Source organism: Haliotis asinina, chromosome 1 (genome assembly GCF_037392515.1).
Source record: "Haliotis asinina isolate JCU_RB_2024 chromosome 1, JCU_Hal_asi_v2, whole genome shotgun sequence".
In the NCBI taxonomy this organism is placed as follows: Eukaryota; Metazoa; Mollusca; class Gastropoda; order Lepetellida; family Haliotidae; genus Haliotis; species Haliotis asinina.
In genome coordinates this window covers 12,491,169-12,508,601 of record NC_090280.1, presented here as the reverse complement: position 1 = coordinate 12,508,601, position 17,433 = coordinate 12,491,169, and the positions used below count along the sequence as shown (strand labels likewise).

The following is a 17,433-nucleotide window of genomic DNA, read 5'->3' as shown; positions in this document are numbered from 1 at the left end:
GAGACCATGTCAGCATGTATCTGTGTTGGGGACATCCCTTTCTTTTGCAAGTACTTGATGACTGCCCTGTATTCAGTTTTGTCCATTTCTGATGATTTCAGAGGGTAGGTTTACCAAAAGAGCTGTAGTTGAGGTAAAACTATTAGTACGTTTGTAGTTCTTGTGTCTATGATTCACTAAATGATTGTTCTCATTGGTGGCAAACACCTGTCTCTACCTGGTGGGGAAAAACCACTCAGGCTTAGAACTTTTCAGCCAACCCTCGTAAGATTGTGTGTTCCACAGAGTAAGAAATATTGACATTTTTAAATCATCTTGCGTTTCTTTTGCGGTTCAGTATAGGTACTAACACCGTTATCAAGCTTAGTACCTAAATCGACACGTGGTTTTACTGGAAGAGAAAAAGTTTCATTGTGATCCTCGCCATTATCAGAGTTAAAATGACGTGATTTCTTTTCTTGTTGGGTTTGGTATATCTGGAACTGAGGGTTATAATTTGATGAGGAGGAGTGGTTTGCCAATGTCTCTCCAAGTGTGTTTGAAATTTCAAGTTAATTTGTGTCATTTGCCCCTAGTCATTGTATCATGTTCCACACCTTGGATATGGGTGTGCGGGAGTTTATTTGGACACATATTTCCTCCATGACCTGCGTTTAGTTTGCTCAAAGGTATGTCTGGGCCAGACGTTTGTCATTTAAACATCATTAAGCTTATGCACTGTAGGTTTAGGTGTAAGCCACCAGAACCTTGGTGGACCGAGGAAATGAAAAAGACTAGGAAAAAGTGAAGTCCATTTGATAAGACAAACGAGACGACTCCTACATTAATACATATACAGCACATCAATTAAATCATAAAATACAAAGCCCGTTCAAAACCGTAAAACTAAACACTGGAACCTAAATCACCACACATGGTAGTCCATGGCGTAAAACGACATACTCAAACTCCAAAATTAAACAACTTAGAAAAACTAAAGGAAAAAGCAAACAGTCAAGCAAACACAGCATTTCCCCACTGTTAATAGCCATAGTAACGTCGGCAATGAATTTCTTTTTTTTTTGTGTAAAATAACGCTAAAATTCAAAGCAAGTTTTCCAAATTACCTGGCTACATGTTCTTAATAACTACAAAAATACACCGATCCGATCTTGATCTCACAACTTTAGAAATAATAAAGCATTTTCGATTCCTACCTTGATCATACTGACGCACACCCAAAGCCAAATAGACCGACTGATGAAGCGAACTCTTACCGGTCCATTTCCCTTACATGTAATTTGTCTACATCTATGGACGCCATGGTCAAAAACCGGATCAAACACTACATTGATAAAGATACCCTAATAAAACAGGTCTTCGATGCTCTCTTTGTGCTAAGATAGTTGTAGGTTAATGTTATTCTATGGCACTTATGACTATCACAGCGCTAAGATAGCTTCGGAAGGATAGGCCCTGGACCAGAACAGTTTTACACCCGGTTCTATTGTCATAACTTATGAACTGAAACGGTTAACCATAACCTCATCTGAACACACAAATCACTTAAATAGACCAATACCAGTAAATCCTAAATTCTAAACAAAAGCCTTTTCTAACCCCAACATTGAAATGCATAGGAAACCTCATTACTGAACACAACACATGAAAGCTAAACAACGCCAACCCATCCCGTATCCTGACACCTTAACAAAACACAAAATGCAAAACTCTCATCAGAAATAAATATACAAACCCAGACGTTGCCAGAAACACACAAACTTTAAACATACAAGAACACTGGTTAATTATAGACTCATTTACACAAACGGATACTTTGACAAGGGTATAAAACATTTTGTTCCAAAGTGCCTACAAATATAAAAATGAATTAATTATGCCAGAATTATAAGGCATAAGGCGTACATGAAGATGCACTATGGCAAGTTTTGGCAGATGGAAAATAATGTGTAAAATATATGACGCCATCTTCAAATTAATTTCCAAACAAAGCTGCGTTTCAACCATCTTGATGAATGATTAGGACTTTTGCTGTGTTTCTTTTCTGACATGATGATCATTAGTGCCCCTTACGGTCACTGGTGCATAGGCAAGGCTAGCGATATATAGTGAGACTTTGCTTCGTTTTCTCATGCTAAGGTCCCTATTTTGATTTTGAGCACATAATAGTTGTCCGATGCGGTGAGTAAACATGAGATACATGTCCAGTGTAAAACATACTATAATGATTTAAAGCAAGCCTTTCATTCTAATTGACTCAGAGTGACTGGTCGGTCTTTTTATACTTTACATCCGGACTAATTATAAACATATCAATTGCAGTTTCCTTCCTTTGAGATACATTTCAAGTTTCTTTTAAGCTTATACCAAACAAATGTTTGTCTAACTCTCACTACTTCAGTGGGAAAACATATTTCATACATTATCTAAATGTTATTTGATACTAGTTTCAGTTTTGTACTTCAATCAAGTTGTTGATTTACATTATCTCATAACACTCTCATAATATTCGTATAGCTAACTATGGTTTTCCCAAACAGGTGTACAGTCCCAGCTGGCCAGTCCTGTGTTAGTGAGGGAGTCTGAGACAGCCAGCTTCAGGTGGCGACTACCTGCTGCATCACGGAGTTTCAATACCCTGTATGTCATCAGTCCATCTGGAACTGCAGTACTACTGGCCAATGCAGTCAATAACCACCAGGTAACAGGGAACTACACAGCTCGTGTCACCTACACCGGGAACCTAACTGCTGACCCCATGGTCATGGCCTTTGACCTCAGTCGTGTTGTCAGGTCTGATGCTGGGGACTACACCTGTGGGAGGGAGGGAATAACTGACATCATACCTCAGTGTGGACAGAAGCTGGTTGTTCTAGGTAAGGCCCCGTTTTCAAATGGAGTTGTGCGACATAGTTTGAATTTTGATATGCATACACTGATATATCTATGCGCTGATTACTTCAAGCGACCACGCAGTGCCCCTGGCTGTCATGATAAATTGACAAGGTTGTGTTCTCTATGTCATCTTGAAATCTAACCCGGAAATGCAGTTCAGTGATTTGAGAAGAAGGTCTCACTTGCTACTATTTCTTAACACAAGTTATTCCATTTGAGCTATAGCTATCCACACATATAAGCAGCACTGAAAATGACACTAGCTAACTTCACTCGCTGAGACAAACTTTAATCCTGTTAGTCATGTTCACGTAAATACTAAAGACAAAAGTTAAGGTCTGTATCCAGTGCTATCTATAAACATTCTCAGAACACTCATTGAAGCAGTTTGATGTGTACAGGCTGTTCAGCTTGACCTGATCAAGTGCATACTAACACACTGCCTGGCGGTGTCACAACTGGTTGGGTCTACTATTGTGAAGGGGTGCGCCTTTGTCAGCTGATTGTCAGCCGAACAGCCGAGACAACGTCGCCTTCGACATGTCAGTGTCGGGAAATCACAAGAATGTCCTAACATTTTTTAACAAGAAGCTACAGATGGTCTAATGATTCCTAATCGGGCTTTTAGGCAGCGACCAGTACATCGGATTCTGACAGTAACTGACTTTCTGTCGTAATATATATACCAAACTGGCTAGTTTATGGCTGTATAAAAGATTCAATTAAAACATTACATGATTTGGGTTTTTTTCAGAAGAGTTGTTTTCCGGGACAAATTCTGTAACACATCCACGCATGCATGTTATGCACGAACGCAACAATAACAACATTCACTGTTTCCCTATGTAATCAAGTCAACTCGACCTGCCGCTGTGTCATTTGACCTCCCGGATCATGCATATGTAGAGTAGCTGAGGTCAAGCTGAACAACCTGTACGTATGCACGCCTTTAATTTAACTGATAGTGGCGTGACTTACTCACAAATATCATTTGAAACAATAACGAAAAACAATTTAGAAAATTGAGTATGTGATAATGAAGACACAAAGCACATTTCCTGATTCAGGTAGTACATAGACACTTTATACACACTTCAGAAGTGTGTATTGAGAAGGGGTAACATCCAGGAAATTGTAAGTTATCACACACTGACAACAATAATGATTAATCCTCTCAATTTTTTGTATGCTTTCCCTTCTTCCCACAGAGAAGTAGCGCGTGTGTTGTTGCCGTGCTGAACTGCCTTTATCGAGACATTGTGGAAACTGCATACGTTCGTCTAAATGTATGTCAAATTAACAACGGTAGTCAGTAGTCACAAAAACAGAAGAGCTCAACACATGATTAACACACTGCTTGTGTTCAAGAGTGTATATTATGTTTTGCCTTCTGATGGAAGAGGATAAAACACAGAAGAGAGTTTTTACTTGAAATCAGCAATGTTTTTTATCAGTTGAGTGAAATAAGAGAGAGACCGAGGGGCCCACAGAGAGACTGAGGGGCCCAATTTTCCCGATTTGGGGACTTGCAGGAAGTTTCCCTTCAACCACGTGGTCGCGCGTGGGGTGGCGACTTGAACAAACGCCGCATCTAGCAGAAGAGATTGGACCCGTCTGTCTGACTGTGAGTCAGTCAGGATTTGAATAAAGAGGTTTTATATCATGTGGCGCAGGTTAAGTGACTCGCTGTAAACTATACGTCATTTACTGCGACTCCCTTTCGTGCCTTCACGCTATAAGAAATCTCTCTTGCAAACATTCACCTTTAATTGAAAGTGTATAAATCGCTGTAGAATTACATTGTATATTGTTGTTTATTATTCAGGCATCATGATTATTTGTAGCCCTTTATAAACATTTCCAGGTCAACCCACTAAACCAACTCTTAGTGGACCATTAGCTCCTGTGTTTGGAAGACAAATCACCTTGACCTGCAGCTCCACCTCTACCACTGTCCCAGCTGATCATGGCCTGACCTTAACCTACATTTGGCAGCGTGACAACACTAACATCACAGTTACCTCCCCTGGATCCTCCTACACCTTCACAGTGACTTCCCGTGACAGTCACAGCAACAGATGTAGAGCCAGAGAAAGTCGGAGTCTGGAGTCAGAGTGGAGCCAGGTGTACAACATGGAGCCACAATGTAAGCTGAACTAGACAGTCATTGACAAGTATGCAATGGCATTTAAACTAATAATGTTGCCAAATAGTAGAATGAAGTCTCATGTGTCGTTGACAAGATTCATTTAGTAGCATCTGCATCTGCTGTTTGTGAATAGTAATTATGTGAGTGAGTGAGTGAGTGAGTTAATATTTAACGTCACATCGGCAATATTGCAGCCATATCGTGACGAGAACATACATGACAAAAAAGAATATATATCGATATTATGAAGACCCTGTCTACGAAGGACAGAAAAACCACTAGACTATCACAGTTAGTATTAAAACTAGCGTAGAAACTTTAAAAAATAAAGATAGTATCACTATTTGGACAGTACAACATAAAAACAGGCTATAGATCGCCAACAACAGAGGGTAGATCACCATACCAGCGACCATGGGGACTTACAGTACCTCCGCTACCTGCATGGTCCCTGGCTGGATTTACAACATCCCCTCAGCTGTTGGCGACTGTATGCAAGATTAGCCACAAATTGAAATGACACATATTCTACGATTAAAAAAGTGGAAGATTAAATCTGACTTAAACCGTTTTGGGACTTACGTACCCTCTCAGGAGGACAATAATTTTACGGTACTTCAACCCCCTTCGAGGATACAGCCACTAACAATCTTAGCTGCTAATTCAACTTCCAATCATAAAATACTTAGTTATTTACATGTCAGTCAATAAATTCAATTCTTTTAAAAATACAATAATTAAATGAGAACGTACGTTACTAAAAAGGTCCTTCATAGTTCTTGCTTTAAAATAATAGTCCCTTGTGATGGAATATTCAACACAGTCAAGCAAGATATGCTTGACCGTGATGATTTCATCACAAGGGATGCAGAACGGAGGATCCTCACCTTTCAAAAGATATTCATGCGTGTACCTAGTGTGGCCAATACGACATCGTCGTATAATGACCTCTTCAAATCTGGATTGACAACCCAAGTAGGTGTAACCAACAAATGGTTTTATTGCATGTAATTTATTGATACCTACTTGGGTGTCCCACTGCTTCTGCATCAGATCACGGATGTAAGATCTAATGGTAGCTTTATAATCAGTATAGGGAATATGAAGTGGTGTAACAGATTTGTTTAGCGCTGCCTTAGCAGCAAGGTCAGCCAAAGTATTACCAGAGATTCCAACATGGCTGGGTAACCAACAGAAGACGATGTCATATTGGCCAGTCGCAAGATAGTTATAAAGTTCAATAATTTCTATTAAAAGTGGATGTTTACATGCTAGGTTTTAATAGCCTGAAGGCACGAAAGAGAGTCTGAATAGATTATGTACTGTTTGTGTTTAGGATGTCTTTGAATATATTTAAGAGCAGTTAATATGGCGTTTGCTTCTGCAGTAAAAATAGAGCTGTTATCTGGAATTCTAGAAGATATTGCTCTGGATCCAATGACAGTGGCACAAGCTACTGCACCACCGTTCTTGGAACCATCTGTAAATAAGGATTTATAATTGCTATATTTAGTTTTTAATTGATTATATTAATGTTTGTATTGTAATTCATTAGTTTCTGATTTTTTAAATGAAGTTAATGTTAGGTCAACTTGTGGCCTAACCAACTGCCAAGGAGGAGAAGCAAGAAGACGGGAGGGAGCTATGTTTTCCAGTTCAATGCCGGCCGAAGAAAGAAAGGGTTTAATTCTGTGTCCTAGAGGTGGAACAAGAGAAGACCTCTTGTCGTACAAATTCTCATAAAGCGGATTGAACACACAGTTATAGGCAGGGTTAGATTTATTAGAATATAATTTAGTAATGTATTGTAAAGACAGTTTTATACGGCGTTGTGTAAGAGATGGTTCATCAGCCTCAACATAGAGACTGGCAACAGGTGAGGTTCTAAAAGATCCAAGACAAAGTCTTAGACCTTGGTGGTGGACAGACTCTAATAGTTTAAGGTTGCTTTGACAAGCTCCACCATATACAATGGAGCCATAGTCAAATTTAGATCGTACCAATGATCTGTATAAGTGAAGGAGGGTAACTTGATCCCCTCCCCACTTGGAATTTGAAACAACCTTTAACAAATCGAGTGCCTTCAGACATTTAGCCTTAAGGGATTTAATGTGTTGCAAGAAGGTTAAATGAGAATCGAAAATTAAACCCAGGAACTTGGCCTCCTTTACAACCTTGATGGGAGAGCCATTTAAAGATAGTTCAGGGTCCTTATGCGGCTTATATTTCCTACAAAAATGTATGCAATTAGTTTTGGATTTAGAACATTTAAAGCCGTTTTCAAGGCACCATTTATTTATTTTATTTAAACGAAGTTGTAGTTGCCGTTCAATAGTACGCATATTTTTACCACGACAAGAAATGTTAAAATCATCTACAAAAAGTGATCCATCAATTGAATCATTTAAAACCTTGGATAAACTGTTGATTTTATTACTAAATAAAGTGACGGACAAAATACTGCCTTGAGGGACACCCTGATCCTGATTGTAATGATCAGACAGGGTTGAACCCACTCGTACTTGAAATTGCCTGTCTTTTAAAAACTCTGATATAAAAGGAGACAAACGGCCTCTGAACCCAAAATCATGTAAATCCTTCAAAATGCCATGCTTCCAGGTCATATCATAAGCTTTCTCGAGATCAAAGAAAATCGATACAGCGTGTTGTTTATTTACTATAGCATTTTAAGGAAGGATTCTAAACGTACCAAATGATCAATGGTATATTGGTTATTGGTTTCAAGATACCAAGTTAATTTATTATTTACCATACGTTCCATGGTTTTACAGACACAGCTGGTTAGAGATATCGGTCTGTAATTCGACGGATCTGTATGATCCCTGCCAGGTTTTGGTATTGGGACTACAATGGCATTACGCCATGAAGGGGGAAATTCCCCCGACGTCCATATTTGATCAAATATATCTAAAAGTGCCATTAGACATGGTTCAGGTAAGTGTTTCAGTAGCTGATAGTGTATATTATCATCACCAGTTGCAGTGTCATGAGCTTGCTCAAGTGCAATATGTAGCTCATGTAATGAAAACACTTCATTGTAGTCTTCACCATTATTTGAAGCGAAATTAAGTTTTGTCTTTTCCTGTTGTTTCTGGTATCTCTGAAACTCAGGAACATAATTTGTCGATGATGAATTTTTGGCAAGTGTTTCTCCAAGTTTATTTGCAATTTTAGGTGTGTCAGTAATTAAATTGTCACCATCTTTAAGATGGTGAACAGCAACTTTTGAACCTTTGCCTTTAATTCTTTGAACCATGTTCCATACCTTAGACACTGGCGTACGTGAGTTAATTTTGGAGACATAGTTCCTCCAAGATTGCCGTTTATTTTGTTTGAAAGTACGACGCGCCTTCGCATTGAGTATCTTAAATTTGTTCAAATTATGGACAGTTGGGTGACGACGGAAATAATTTTCTGCCTTTTCCCTCGCTTTCCTGGCTTGTCTACAATCTGTATTAAACCATGGTTTCCGTACATGTGGAGTTGTAGAGGACTTTGGTATACATTCATCAGCAATTTTATTTAAAACGTCAGAAAATAATTGAATAGGATCGGTTATATGACTGAAACATTCGGGTCTTAATTTAGATGCACATAAAGTTTGAAATAACGACCAGTCCGCCTTGGCAAAATTCCATCTGGTATATGATGGAGAGTCAGATGGAGTATTTTCTGATAATATAGTTGGAAAGTGGTCACTTCCACAGAGGTCATTGTGGACTGACCAATCAAATTCATTAAGTAGAGTAGAGTCTGCGAGAGATAAATCTAGACAAGAGTAGGTGCCAGTTGCAGGATGCAGATAAGTGCTTGAATCATCATTGTATATACACAAGTCATTATTGGCTATAAAATCTTCCAGTAGTTTACCTTTAGTGTTAGTGTTTGTACCACCCCAAATTGGGTTATGGCCATTGAGATCACCCATTATGATGCAAGGTTTAGGAAGTTGGTCATAGAGACCTTGTAGATCAGACTGCTGGAGTGCTGAAGAAGGCGGAATATACAGAGAGCACAGTGTAAAGGTAACATGAAGAGTTAGTCTCACTGCAACAGCTTGGAGATTTGTTGTGAGTGCAACAGGACTATGGATAACATCCTGCTTTACAAGGATTGAAGACCCTCCTGTGGCCCTGTCACCCGGAGGTGACGAATAATTATATGAAACGAACTGACGTAAATCAAAAGTATCTGTCTGCTTCAAATAGGTTTCCTGCAGACAGAAGGCCGATGGTGCAAAATCCTGGATTAGTAGCTGTAACTCATTGAAATTGGTCCTTAACCCTCTACAATTCCACTGTACTATAGTTTTGGAACGGACTATCTTTTAGGGGCATTGATTGGGGATCTGCCCCGCACTTTTTTGGTGGGCGACAAGCTATGTGCCCTTTGATGGGTGTGTTGGGACACTTCCATGTCCTCAAGCGAACCATATTTATTATAAAGTTGAACACGATTTTCTGATCCTTTGGAGACTCTGCCACTCTGAAGTTTTTTAGAAAGATCTGGCCTTGGTTTGGGTTTACTTTTAACAACCTGTTTGACATTTGCAGTTGACTGAGATGGTGCTATCTCCTGTGGTGTAGATGTGTCATGATTACTCAAAGACTCAGATTGGATTTGGGCTGAAACTGATGTTTGGGTGGATTGTTCCGGTGAAAACCTCTCGGGAGTATTAGTTTTCACCCATGTCAAGTCTGTTTGACAGGTTATTGATGTAGTTTTGACTTTAGATTGTTTTAGGGTTGAATCTGATAGTGGTCTAGTTACTGATGCATACGTTTCAGTTAGTTCTGGAGATTGTACAAGTTTTTTAGCTTCTGCAAAACTGACGTTTCTAGTAAATTTAATTTTGTTAATCTCCATCTGCTTTTTCCACATCGGGCACTCCTTGGAGGACGACGAGTGTGCTCCAAAGCAGTTGGCACACTTTCTAAAACTGCTCTCACAATCTTCCGTCACATGCGTCTTCTCACTGCAGTGAGCGCACGTGACAGACAACGTACAGGTGTTCACACCGTGGCCAAACTTCTGACATTTGAAACACCTGAGAGGGTTGGGAATGTATGTTTCAACCCTGATATTGCAGTAGTCAGCCTTTATGGATTGAGGAGCAGTTGGAGAAGAAAACGAAAAGAGATACGTATTTGTTTGATGGATTTCTGAGTTTTTACGGGTGGTAAATCGTTTGACAAACATGACGCCTTGGTCTTTCATTTCGGTGGCTATATCCAGTTCAGTCATGTCAGAGAACAATCGATCCCGATCTCTTACAATACCTTTACTTGTGTTAAGAGTTCGGTGTGCAGAAACGGACACAGGTGTACCAACAAATGATTCAATGGAAAGGAGGTTGGATGCTTGCTGTCGTTTGCTACATTCAATTAACAAAGCACCCGAACGCAAGCGTCTAATGTTTTTCACGTCTCCTGCAATGCCTTGAATGCCTTTAGAAACCGCAAACGGATTTAATTTCAACGGTGTTTTATCAGTAGTTTCAATCACTAGAAACCGTGGCCAGTAATCAATAGATTGTGAAGGTCGCTGTTCATCATCGTTGTCAAGTGGACGTTTAGTTTTTTTTAGGGCGTTTCGTAAGCCATGGTGAATAAGTCATTTTTCATCATCCGAGCTCCCCACCCACCATGGAGTATCACAAGGACAATGCTAAAAACAAGCGGATCTCCAGCTTGAAGCACCAAGGATACCCGGATGATATACTCCAGCAGAAAAATTAAAGAATTATTCCACCAGATTGGCCCATGAGCCACCGCCTTCTGGGTATAAGCATTAGACTCTAGGCAAAGTTCATAACATCAGTTTTCAAATCTAAAACGTTTTGTTAGTGAAAAGCCAAGACCAAAATTGAAACAAACACAAAATCAAATGTGCAATTACATGAATAATCCCCGCACAGGGCTTGGCATGACCAGCCGATTGGTCGAACCGGGCCCATTCAACCACCCGTCTAGGCGAAGTCAGGGCCAAAGTGGTGTATTGAGCAACAGGAACACGATTGCAGGTCCCTATTGCCCTCAACCACCAGGATCCCCTCCTCCGCCGACACAGGGCCGCAACCCACGGCAAACGGGTTGGTGGACCAAATATCCCCCCGGGTCCACTACGGGGGTGTCGGCGAGCTCTTGGCGTTACCCAGCACCCACCACGAGGAGGTGGCTCGCCACGGGTGCCATAGTAATTATGTAGCAGAAAAGAGCAATGCTGCTATAGTAAACAAACCCGTTATGATAAAGAACATATTGAGCACAGATTGTGAGTTAGTGTTGAAATACATCACGAATGGTCACTGATGTCAGTTTGATCGGTCAAGAATGGATTAATCACATGCCTCTCCACAAGCATGGATACCAGTGTTGTGCTCAGTGTCCCGTGTTCCCCCACCTGTCCATACATACATTGGTTTAATCTGTTTCACTCTTCTTTCTTTCTGACAGATGACCCCTATCCTGTGGCCCTACAACCCTCCACTCCTGTGTCCCCTCACCCGTGTGTCCATACGTTGGTTTGACCGGTTTCACTGCTCTTCCTTTCTGACAGATGACCCTTATTCTATGACCCTACAACCCTCTACTATGTCCTACACCAGGAGGGAAAGTCAAGAAAGTGTACCAAGTATCCTGTGTTCCCCCACCTGTCTGTACATACATTGGTTTAATCTGTTTCACTCTTCTTTCTTTCTGACAGATGACCCCTATCCTGTGGCCCTACAACCCTCCACTCCTGTGTCCCCTCACCCGTGTGTCCATACGTTGGTTTGACCGGTTTCACTGCTCTTCCTTTCTGACAGATGACCCTTATTCTATGACCCTACAACCCTCTACTATGTCCTACACCAGGAGGGAAAGTCAAGAAAGTGTACCAAGTATCCTGTGTTCCCCCACCTGTCTGTACATACATTGGTTTAATCTGTTTCACTCTTCTTTCTTTCTGACAGATGGCCCCTATTCTGTGACCCTACAACCCTCCACTCCTGTGTACCCTCGCCTGTGTGTCCATACATTGGTTTGACCTGTTTCCCTGTTCTTCCTTTCTGACAGATGACCCCTATTCAGTGACCCTACACCCTCCACCCTGTCCTACACCAGAAGGGAAGGTCAAGAAAGTGTACCAAGTATCCTGTGTTCCCCCAGCTGTGTGTACATACATTGGTTTAATCTGTTTCACTGTTCTTCCCTTCTGACAGATGGTCCCTATGCTGTGACCCTACAACCATCCACTCTGTCCTACACCAAGAGGGAAGGTCAAGAGACTGTACCAAGTATCCGGTGTTCAGCCACCTGCAAACCTGCGTGTACATACAAATGGTTCAAGGATGGGACACCTCACAGTGATGGAGGTACACTGACTCTCCCGGTGGCCGACAGGTCACAGACAGGATCCTACAAGTGTCAGGCTTCCAATACACTCGGGACTGTTGACAGCTCCAGTGTTTCAGTGGATGTCACATGTAAGTAATTGCTGTATTACTTTGATGGCGCATCATAAGAAATAATGAAATGTCATCAGTAAATACATTTTGAAAAAGAGACATGCAATGATAAATCGGCTACATAAATGGGCTGTTATGGGCAAATGTATAATACATATGTGGCAAAGAATTTGCATGCATGTGCATATATATGTGTTTCCTGCACAATATATATATATATATATATATATATATATACATATATATATATATATATATATATATATATATATATTGTGCAGGAAACCGGTCATGGGGTTGGATTATTTAGTCTAGTACACTATCATCACAACTATAAATAAAAATTTAGTTCAGTTAAAACAGTGTCATGTATGCATAAGATTTTTTAGATTTCTTTCCATCCTTACTTGAATTAGAATGATACCACAAGTAATGAAACTAATATTCCCATGCCCATGGTATACAATATAGTGTACTCTCACAAATACACACACAGGCCAAGTGTGGCATGATATCAGACCGTCTTTACACACATTCTTAACTTCAATTTACTCTGTCTGTTTGGTCACTTGAGCTTGGAATTATGAAACTAATTTTCTAAATTTCGGGAACACTTGCACGTGAGGTCATTAAGTGAAGACCTGGAAGCATCAACAGACGTGCATTTGTACATTTGATTAAGTAACTTCATAATTTGAAGGTATTGCTCGTGCTTTGAAACAACATTCTCACTTACATTTGGGTGTTGATTGTTTTGGATTTGGTTATGCTTGATCTATCATACATGCAGCTATTCACTATTACTGCGTCATCTGGTCATTTGCGGGACGCCTACGCGATCTTATACGAACAGCCCTTTTAGCGTATGACTGAGTTTGGTTTCACGCTGCATTTAGCAATATTCCAGCAGCATCACGTTGGGGAACATCAAGGGAGCAATCTTCCCATAACCAGGTAAAGGGGCGCACTTCGGCAATTGGTAACTCCCGCCCTCAAAGGTATAGTTGTCAGATTCCACAGGAGGGGAAGACTAAAGAAGTATTTGCTAAACTGCGGTCGTCAACAAGATGAAATGGGAACATTCGAGTGTTCGCAACATGACCACTAACATTTGTAACAAAGTGGACTCAGTGGGCCATGACCACTGTGTTAACAGATCCATTTTAACGAAAAGGAGAGTAAGAGTGACCGGAGTCTAAGATATAGTGTAGAATCCCCTTGATAATGGTCACTGAACAGTGCAGAAAAACTCTGGCCGAGCACGGCTAGCGTATAAAGAGGAGGTCTCAATAATCACGCGGAGAGAGAAGTTCACAACACAGCCTCGCTACTACCCAGGCTCTCTCCCTCTCTCTCTCCGAGGTGACTATGTGACGGAGTTGAAAAAAAATAAAGAAGCGTCTCCATCTTTGTATTTCTGGTTGTTGTCTCTTACTTTGTTACAAGTAAGGGACTGGGTGGGTTCTTGATTGGTGCCGTGACCAGGATCCTCCTCAGACGGAAACTTGGAGCGCCCAGTGGACTGCGAAATACGAGTAACTAAGGGTCCGTTAGCACTCTCTTTGTCGAAATGGCTGGCCAGGAATTAGGCGAGTTTTTACAAAGGTTGACAGGACAGATAACGGGACCGTTAACGAATTTGTCAACCACACTAGGGCCTCAGGGTATTTCCAGTGTAGTGCAGAATTTTTTCGAGGGGATCCTAAGAAATACAAGGGATGGATTAAAAGTATTGAGAAATACGCTATCCTGACTAACGCTAATGACAACCAAAGGAAACTATTTGCTTACCAAAGTAGTACGAGTACAGTTAGTGATTTTATGCAGCGATACATGACAGATCATGAGCAGGCAACATTCATTGAAACTAAAACTGTCAAAATGTAGCTGTGCGCAACAGGAAACTGATTATTTAGGTTTTGTAATTAATGGGAAAGGGATAAAACCAGATGAAGAAGAAAACATTCCATTAACTGAATTGTCTAAACGACTACACAATAGTAAAACAAATCACCTGTATGACGATAATATATTGGAGTCTGACAAGTCATCCGATACGACTAGTGAACAACCTGATATGGCTACGTCCAGTGTTGAGGAACATGTCCTGGCTGGCGCGGTAAGCCATCAATATCGCTTAGACAGTGAAAAGAAACACGATAGTAACGTTAAAAGCTTGTTAGAAGCTATAGCCCAACTGTTATAAGAGCTTCATGACAGTGGGGTGTTAGCAGAAATATTGTATATATTATGTATCCAATGACGACGTATTTACACGTAACCACAAACTGTATGACGAGTAATTATATTTGGTGGTAGACGTATAGACTGGATGAGGGAAACTTGTCATGACAATACATGTGTACTTATAGATAAATATTGTGTTTTCCAGAACGCAAGAATGGGTGGTCTCTTGTTCTTGTTAATTGGTATAGCCAGAGGTACCATGATGTTTGAGAACGTAGTATTCCAGAAATTAAATGACGTAACGACTACGCGTTCTAAATGGCTAATTACCCTTGTAATTGACTTCGACCCATACTATGCTTTCCGCAATAAGTGTCACAATGAAATTGACGCAACCACGTTGACTGTGCGAGGGTTAATTAATAAACATCATCGTGGTAATTCAGCTAGTATACTGGGCATGTTTAGAAAGTTAGATCAAGATATCATTGAACTCAATATATCCTTGAGCGCAATTGAGAGCAGTTTTCACGAATATCAACGATTGTCACGACCAAAAAGGTCATTGTTACCGTTTGTAGGAAAAGCGCTACGTTTTTTATTTGGAACTGTGTCAGATGAAGAGCTGTCAGGAATTAAAAACAACGTTAAAAAGCTAGCCAGTATGGCACACGTAGTACAGGAAGGTCTAACAAAATCTTAAATGTATCACGAGTAGAAATTAACGACAATAGACATGCGATAAATAACATTATTGGCAGCTTACAAGTAATTGAAGAAAGACTGGCAAACGTGACTTATGGACTCGATGTGCGCATCACGATTTTGGAATGGGCCGTAAGAACATATTTACAATTGGAATTGGTGATCCAAGATATAAGGGACACTTTACAACTTCTGTCCACATACCTTGAACATATCCACCTGCAATTAAACATGCTCTCTTTGGGCCACATGTCTCCAAGTACTATCACCCCTGTTACTTTGCTGACTATACTGAACGATGTTAAAGTTCATTTACCAGTGAGGTTCAAATTAGCAGGAGATCCGGAAAAAGAATTGTGGGAATTTTATCAAACACTTAAACGTAACACGGTCCTTTATGATAACAAGATATTAGTAATTGTTCCTCTGCCTTTGCTTGACTTAGACGGACATTTCGAAATTTACCAAGCCCATGATCTCCCAATTCCGGTAATGTTCAATGATCTCAATATCAAGGAAAATTCTATCAATAACATGGTGTCCATATATAAGCTGGGAACTAGTTTGATAGCAACTAACGCTAAGCGCACAAAATAAACTCACGTGCAAAAGAAACGCCCTCTTGTGTTTTCGACTCATAAATAAAAAAGAAAACAACACTTGTAAATTCCAATGTTTAATATTATGAACATATTGTTACAGTATAATTAACTTGTTAACAGAACTCGTAATACACAAAAGCAGTTTTGGACGGATTTACAGATGGATTTCTTGACTAGGCGGTCTATTGTCCTGTATTCGATCAGCTGCCACAACATGGAGCGCATTGCTCGATCACTAAAACGTCCTAATATCGGGTGTGTCCCCCAAGTGATGCAACAAGTGACACAACACGACGTAGCATAGAGTTGGTAAGTCGCTGATCACGTGAAGAGGTCCTGCAAAGCACGACCCAAATCCTGTACTGTCACTGGAGGCTGCTGACGTTGGCGGATACGGCGCCCGAGGTGGTCCCACAGGTGTTCGATCGGGGACGTATCCGGTGATCTCGCTGGCCAAGGCAGAAGATGCACGTTGTTGGTGTTGAGGAAGTTCCTTGTAATGACAGCAGTGTGGGGTGTGGCGTTGTCATGCTGGAACACGGTTCTTGGGTTCTGGTGGAGCCATGGAACAACGACGGGCTGTAGAACCTCATCAATATACCGGCGTGCTGTCAGGTTACCACGAATGATAACCAGCTCCGTCTTCCTGTCCCCACAGATTCCATCCCATACCATACAACTTCCGCCGCCATACGACTCCACCTCCGTGACGTTCTCTCACCCCGCCGCCTGTATACACGCACACGACCGTCTGCTTTGTTGAGCTGGAACCTGCTCTCGTCGGTGAAGAGTACACGGCTCCAGTGTCGTTGATGCCATTAACGAACGGTCCTCGCCCGAGCCAGTCTGCGACGTCGAATTTGATCCGTTAACGTCATCTCTCTGAACGGCCGATACGTTCGAATGCCATGTCGACGCAGTCGTCTGCTCACTGTCCATCTGCTGACTGGGTGGTTCAGGCCGTGGGCAACAGATGACGTCACGGTGAGGATTCTGTTCAACAGGTGAAGCACCCGTAAATACCTGTCTTCGTTGAGGGCGGTCACCCTTGGTCTGCCCCTTCTGGCCCGGTCTGCTGTCCTGTCTGTCTGCCTGTATCGTGACAACAAACAATCTCCCGATTGTTTTCTTGGAGCAGTTCATGATTCTGGTGACGTGGTCGCGGTTAGCGCCAAGTTGCAGTATCCCAATTGCTCTCTCTCTCTGCTCTGACGTTAACCGCGGCATGTTCTTTGTTTCAGTCTGATGAAGCCAATGCCCATGAACATTTCTAAGGCTGGTTTATACCCCGGAATCATACGGGTACTTTTCTGTAAATACGGGAAATTTTACTGATGAAAGTCATTTTTAGCGTTTGTGTCATGTCATCGAATTCAGTGTTCAGGTGATCTATTCCTGATACTGATTTATGTTCATGGTCATGG

The 17,433-nt window shown here is 41.1% G+C and overlaps 1 protein-coding gene across 1 annotated transcript in view; it reads left to right on the top strand.

Annotated features, from left to right (window-relative positions):
• LOC137291703 (cell adhesion molecule 2-like) overlaps window positions 1–12,541 on the top strand; it is a 63,297-nt gene extending 50,756 nt beyond the window's left edge. The window contains exons 4-6 of the mRNA XM_067823193.1: window positions 2,541–2,876; window positions 4,760–5,041; window positions 12,270–12,541. Coding sequence (XP_067679294.1) covers window positions 2,541–2,876; window positions 4,760–5,041; window positions 12,270–12,541 — 890 coding nt within the window. The remainder of the gene's footprint in view (window positions 1–2,540; window positions 2,877–4,759; window positions 5,042–12,269) is intronic.
• Window positions 12,542–17,433: the final 4,892 nt, after the last annotated feature.